The sequence below is a fragment of the Cervus elaphus genome, chromosome 18 (genome assembly GCF_910594005.1).
Source record: "Cervus elaphus chromosome 18, mCerEla1.1, whole genome shotgun sequence".
Taxonomy (NCBI): Eukaryota; Metazoa; Chordata; class Mammalia; order Artiodactyla; family Cervidae; genus Cervus; species Cervus elaphus.
In genome coordinates, this window is record NC_057832.1 from 93,295,401 (window position 1) to 93,301,745 (window position 6,345).

Sequence of the window (6,345 nt, forward strand, 5' to 3'; positions counted from 1 at the left end):
CACATCCGATGGTCCAGGACAAAGATGTGCTCCTGTTAGAAAGCTCCACATCTTCTGTCTTTGAGCTGAATCAAATTTCCTTAGTTTACCAGAGTTGTAACAATTTGCTTTTATTTGGAGAGACTATTATTTGCTCTTGGTGAATTTTTCAGAACATTGGGCGGTACTAATCCATGGTTGACTATTTTAAAAAAGAAGGCTGAGGGGGTCAGAATCAGTGATCTCTAGCTGAAAAACAGGAACAGAGCCCTGAAGGTTGTTGATTAAATAAGCATGTTCCAAGGATTTATTTCCAACAGGCAATGAATCAGTTTTCACGTGCAAGAATCAAAACCAAAATTTCAACTTCAAATTCATCCATAATGAACCACCCTTATCTAACGTGTATGTGTGCATATGTGCATGTGTGCTCATGAATGTGGCATGTGTCTTAACAGACACATCTATGCGTGTATATATAACATACACACAGAGTTTTTTTGACCTCAGGGAAAGAGGAAATGGTAATAAACAATCGGCAGGCATTTCGAGATTGCAGAATCAACACAATGGGAATATGTACAATAAAATAAAAACGGTTGCAGCATCACCGCGTAGGATAATACAGATCTCAATAAATACAGCAGAAAATTTGTTTTAAAAAACAAAAGAAACACAATCTCTCCACCCGAGATGAAAGTCTTTTCAAATTAAAAAAAAATCAGAACACAAACCAACCCCCAAGTTTTCTCATAATTGTTAGTGCCTATATAGCATATAATACAGGAAACCATGTAGCAGGTGCATGCAAGAGGCGAAAAGACCAGGGGATTCAGAGGCTTCTGGTTGGCGCTAACGCGTGGGGCCCAACATGCCCTGGGTTCTACAGACGAGTTTGGGTAGAGAGGTCCAGCTCTATTCCGCCAGCTGTCTCGGGAGTGGGGACCCCGGCTGGGGTGGGGAAGAGACTTTGGCCTTGATCACTGGTGGCCCGGATGGAGCCCAGGCTGCAGGGGCCCCGGGGGCGGCAGCGGCGGCGGCAGAGGCTGCAGCGTCGCCGGCGGCTGGAGAGGGGGCGACGGGTCCGCACCTGACTCCCCAGCTGACGCGCGCGGCAGCCCCAGGCCGCTGTCGTGTAGCTTCCGGACGTGCTTCTTGAGGTCAAAGTTCCGGCAGAAGCCCTTGCCGCACGTGGGGCAGGTGAAGGGCTTCTTGTCGTTGTGGGTGTGCATGTGGAACGTGAGGTTGTAAACCTGGTGGAAAGCCTTGTTGCAAATATTGCACTTGAACTGCTTCTCCCCGCTGTGGGTCAGCTTGTGGTTTTTGTAATTCCCTGCAACAGACAAACGACAGGGACGTGGACCTGAAAAGAGCTTGAAAAGGGAGGAGCAGACGATGGAGGGACCAGGAGGCGGGAGAAGAGGGGCCACAGATCCGACAGCCCCGGGCAGGACTTAGCTGCCCACCTGCACTCGGCTCCCCGAAGTTATTTTAAAATATCGACCATGAAGTCGTTCCCGCCACATTTCAATACAGTAGTTATTAATCTAATTCTATAAAACGAGAACAAGAAGTTAAAAAGAAATACCCCCTCTGTGTACGAGCCGTGCCTTTGTCTAATCCCACTTACGGGTTGGAGGTTGGAAAGGCAACGCACGCGCCGGTAACTAGATGCACTTAAAACACATCTTCCAAAACAGCCCCCAGAACTGAGGGCTTTCGGTAAGACTCACGCGAAAGACAACGCCTCCTGGGTTCCATACCTTTTTGATGAAATCCTTTGCCACAGAATTCACACACAAACGGTTTGTAGCCTGCGTGTATTCGGGTATGCGTGTTTAAAGTAGAACTTCTATTAAACGCTTTGCCACACTGGTTACATTTATGGGGTTTTTCCTAAGCGGAAAGAAGAAACAAGCAGGGAAGTGAAGGTACTTTGTTAGTGAGTGGAGTCTGAAAAACTCAAAACACTGTCATGCTCTCTCCCTCATGCTTTTAAGTAAAACAAAGGCAAACAGTACAGGCGTTTCCCCCTCGTCCAGCCGGCACATTTCAAACAAACCTTAACTGTAAGGAGTAAGTCTATCGGCCATTAAAACAAAAACAAAACAGTTCGGAAACAAACCAGGTGAAATTGACACAGTCGAACACACCTGGGTGTGAATGATCTTGTGTCTGCACAGGGTGCTGGCTTGCCTGAAGCCCTTTCCACACACTTTGCAAACGAAGGGTCTGGCTCCTGTGTGCACCGGCATGTGACGGGTTAAGTTATAGTGCGCGTTAAAGACCTTAAAATTAAACACAAGTACAACAGGTTAGCCCAAACAGCCCTTGGAGAACACCCCCGGGTAGAGGAAAGGGAAGGAGGTGATAACATTCTAACAAGTGTATACAAATAATTACAAAATAAATTTAGAAGGAAGGAAGGAAGAATTACCACCCCCTGCGCCCCGCCACCCCACCCCCCCAAGTACTTGCCTTTCCACACACTTCGCAAGTGAAAACTTTGGGTTTGGTGTTTGGAGAGCCTCGGCTGAAGTCAGACGTTTTGAATGCTATTTTTTCCGACAGAAGCTGGGCGCTTTCTTTCATATAGTGCTGCAACTGAGCCTGAGACAAGTCTTTGAAAGCTACTCCCGAGGGGTACTTCTCCACCGACGGGACCACCAGTTTATTCCTTTCGGCTAAATACGTTTTTGGCTGCGGGTGCAAAGGGGAACTGAGAAAGTAGGAGGCCACCGGGTGGATGTTGACGCCGGCCGCCGGGTGGCACGGGCCGTCACCTCGGTTCAGGTAGCACAGGGCGCCCATGGCGTGGAAAGAGGAATGGTTGACCACCCGCGGCCTTACCAGCTTGTACTGCTGCAGCGGCAGCGCGTCGCGGGCCAGGTCACTCTTGAGGCTCAGCGCGCAGTTGAGCAGATCGCTACAGCTGAACGCGGGCGCCGCGGGTGTTGTGGCCGGGGCCCCCGGAGTCTCCAGACTCGCCTTCCGGGGCTCCGAGCCCGTCATCCCCGCCTTGGGGTTCGTGTCGTACGCCACAGGCACGAAGGGAATCATGCAGGGGATCGACGAGTTAAGATGCAGCGAGTGCTTGGGGTCCCCTTTGGGCATGGCTCCCTGCAGGAAGTGGGGGACGGGCAGGGCTTTGGGCTCGGGGGTGCGTGCCATGATTCTTTCGATGGAGAAAGCCAAGGGTTTGGAGGTGTTCATCACGTTGCCCCGGGCCGGAGCAGTCGCTAACATTTTGGCAGTCGCGTTGTGGCAGCTACTGTCCATGTCGGAGTCGCCAGCGTCCGTCGTCAGCCGGGGCCGGGTTGCGCCGTCGTTGCCTTGTTCCCTGCTTGTCACAGACCTGCGGAGAGGGGGACGGGCACCATCACCACCAGCAGCCTCTTCCTCCTCCTCCCCAGCATCACCAGCCGAACCTGCCTGCCCAGCCCAATGGACTCCTGCCAGCCCATTGCAGAGTTCTTGGCGCACCAATGACTCGGGGACAATCACTACTTATTTCTATCAATAGAAAGTGTTGTGTCAATAACGCAGCCAAGATCTCGCCAATCGTTAACTTCCAAGAGGAGAAGGTAAACTAGATAATTGCTCAGTTCGCTTCCAACAGTCAACAGGAAAACTTTTTTTTCCCCCCTCGGCAGTCAGTGACTACTTTTCATTGGTGAGTGAGGTTCCCCCGCCCAGAAGAGGCGGGGGCGCTCTCCTCCGCGCGGCGGGCCCTCCCCTCCGCGCACACACTCTTGGGCGCACACTTCGGGCTCCTCCACCCGCCCCCCCACCTTTGCTTTTTCCTCTCTCTTTTTAATTCTCAATCTGCTTAACCAGGCTTTAGAGGCCAAGCAAATCTGAGATCAATTTTCTCGTTTAGCTCTAAATGACATCATCTAAAATCATTGTGCAAGGGCTAAATAAGGAAACAGACTCTAATTCAGGGGCAAACGCCAGGCTATATTTATCAAACGCCAGGCTCTAGAAAGCCACGGCCAGGAAGCCTCCGGCAGCGAAATCCTAGCCTTCCCCGCGTGGTTCCTCCGGGCCGGTGCTGGACCCGGGTGGAAGCCGCGCCTCCTCCTCCGCAGTCTCTCTCTTCCTCTGGGGCCCGGGACCGAAGGCTCCCGGAATCCCGAAGTCTCCGCGGCCCGAACTGACTCTGGACCATTTGGAAGACGCCAGCAGGTAACTGGCCTCCCTAAATGCCCCTGAGAATTAAAGGCCTTCGGAGGCTTGTTTTGTGTTTGTGGTTTTGTAAGTGCGATGCCATGACAAAAGCTTGGGAAAGACACGCTCCATCCACAAAGTTAAGGAGGGGTGGCAGGGAATAAGCGGGAGTCGCATCAAAAGAAACCTCGACTAGGACCGAGCCCACTCCCGCCCCCCTCACCCACAGATATACGCGCGCGCTCTCCCGGAACGAGTCTTTTAAGTACCTGCGCTGAGCTAGAGCTCTCTCGGAGCATTTAAAGTAACTGTTGGGCAGAGAAGGGAAGCAATCTTATTGATTCCCCCCTCCAATCTTCTGACTGCTGGTGTCCGCACACCTCCCCAAAGAAGCGCGGGCGACAGCCAGGGTGAGTGTGCAGGGGGGCAAATGGGGGCGATGAGCACAGCGACCTGCCTGCGCTCCGGGAGTGGCCTTATCCGCGCTTCCGTCTCGGAGAGAGCGCTTGGAGACTCTGTCCTGCAACGCCTCTCTTCCAAGCGCCCTCTGGGTGTGGCGCCTGGGCCAAAACTCCCCAGGAGTTGTTGCGGAGCTTAAGGAGTGTTCCCGGAAGACTCCCGGGCCAGCGACTTCGGCAGCGCGGGTTCTCACCGCTCAGGCCGGCGCGGCCAGGAGCGCTCCGGGCGCAGCGGTGCGCACGGTCCTGGTCGCTCCCCTTGGCCAGCCTGCGATCGTGCAGAGCTTAGCCTTGCGGCCAGATGTGCTAGTGCCCGGCAAGCACTAGCCGCTGCACCGGAGGGACGTGGAAGGCGGGAGCTCGCGCCGGGAGGCAGAGGAACAGCGCAGAGATGCCAGCCCCCGGGTCTCGCGGCCTGCAAGCCCTTGTGAGTGGCCACCCGCAGCAGCGCAGGATGCCATCTACCTGGTGAGTTACCCCGAATGGGTGCGTGTAGAACGGGTGGTGGCGGGTGCCAGACATCGGGCCAAGCGGGCGTGGGCGTCCTCTTCCAGCAGGAGCGATGGAAAGGGTCGGCGGTGGGAAGCTGGATGCGAGCAGACTAGAAACCCTGGAATTGTTGAGCCGCTGATAAATTACACACCGAATGCAAAGTTGGACCCCAAGCGGAGGAAATTGACCTCAAAATACTCCAAAACAGTTCCTTTCTCCCACCCCATTGCCCCGCAGAAGCTAGGGGCCACTCCCTCTGTCCTTTTTGGGGGATCTATCCCGTCTCTGCCTGGCGGGCCAAGGAGAGTGGAAACCGAGAGAGTGTGGGCTGGGAGAGCCGGAGAGATGCCCTACCGCGAGGCAGAGCAGCTGGCTGGATGGGGGTGAGGGGGGTGGGGGAAGCCCAATTGCTAAGGAGATGGGGGAGGAGGCGTGAGTCCTATTGGAAGTTGAAGGTAGCCGAAGGGCCAGGTGGGGGGAAGGTCCAGATGCGACCGGCCTCAGCCACTAGGCCTGCAAGTGCCCGGTTTCAGGTCTCGAGGTGGCGCCGGGCTGAGAGGACAGATGCCGCGGTAGAGAAGTGCAGAATGGGGCGAGCGCAGAGCGCGGACCGGGGTCCCGGAAGACGCACCACGCCTCCGGGGGCACTTCGGAGCGGTCCTCGGCCCAAGCCCAGTCACCCAGGGTGTGCCCAGGCTGGAAACTGTCTTTCCGTTTGCTGTTGGGGCCGCCGAACCTGTGTCTTCTTCCCTCCTCAGACAAAGAGCGCCGGACGGCTTTGCTAAGGGAAAGCGGGGGTGGGGGTCCCACGACAGATGGATCGCGGTTAAGACTTTAATTGCTGCCTTTTGGGGGCGGATCAGGTTTCCTTTCCTACCTGCCGGTTCTCAACATCGAAAAATCCGCCCCACCCCCCAACTGCTGCACTCCTCCGAAGCAGTGCCAGGTTTAAAGGAAAAAGCAAAGAAGCACGAAACTGCCCGACTCTGGAAAGCTTTAGAGCGCTTAGCTGACATGTACAACTCACCCGCTGCCGGAACGTTACCTGTCTCCTTGCCTGAATGCCACCAGTTTGTTTTACGTTCGTCGCGTGTCTCTCCCTCTTCTCCCCCTCCCCCACTCCCTCCTCCTTAACGGCAAAGAGCCTTGATTTGACCCCGGTAAATTTCTCCTTCATCGGACACTGAACTATAAAGGAAAATTATTGGCTAAAGTATATGTGTTTGGTAGGGTTAACATTTCAATG

At 54.5% G+C, this 6,345-nt stretch overlaps 1 protein-coding gene across 1 annotated transcript; it reads right to left on the reverse strand.

Moving 5' to 3' along the window:
- Window positions 1-264: 264 nt before the first annotated feature.
- FEZF1 (FEZ family zinc finger 1) lies at window positions 265-5,358 on the reverse strand. The gene is made up of 5 exons (XM_043872551.1): window positions 5,073-5,358; window positions 2,458-3,334; window positions 2,133-2,267; window positions 1,743-1,875; window positions 265-1,312 (listed from the first exon to the last, which is right to left on the reverse strand). The coding sequence occupies exons 2-5, from the start codon at window positions 3,256-3,258 to the stop codon at window positions 960-962; spliced, it is 1,422 nt and encodes a 473-aa protein (XP_043728486.1). The 5' UTR covers window positions 3,259-3,334; window positions 5,073-5,358; the 3' UTR covers window positions 265-959.
- Between the last annotated feature and the right edge of the window lie 987 nt (window positions 5,359-6,345).

Excerpts from the sequence above, each read along its gene's own strand:
- FEZF1 (XM_043872551.1), bottom strand. The coding sequence starts at position 3,258 with ATGGACAGTAGCTGCCACAACGCGACTGCCAAAATGTTAGCGACTGCT. Across the intron at positions 2,268-2,457 it reads CTTGCGAAGTGTGTGGAAAG|GTCTTTAACGCGCACTATAA; the intron begins GCAAGTACTTGG and ends TTTAATTTTAAG. Across the intron at positions 1,313-1,742 it reads CAAAGGATTTCATCAAAAAG|GGAATTACAAAAACCACAAG; the intron begins GTATGGAACCCA and ends TGTCTGTTGCAG.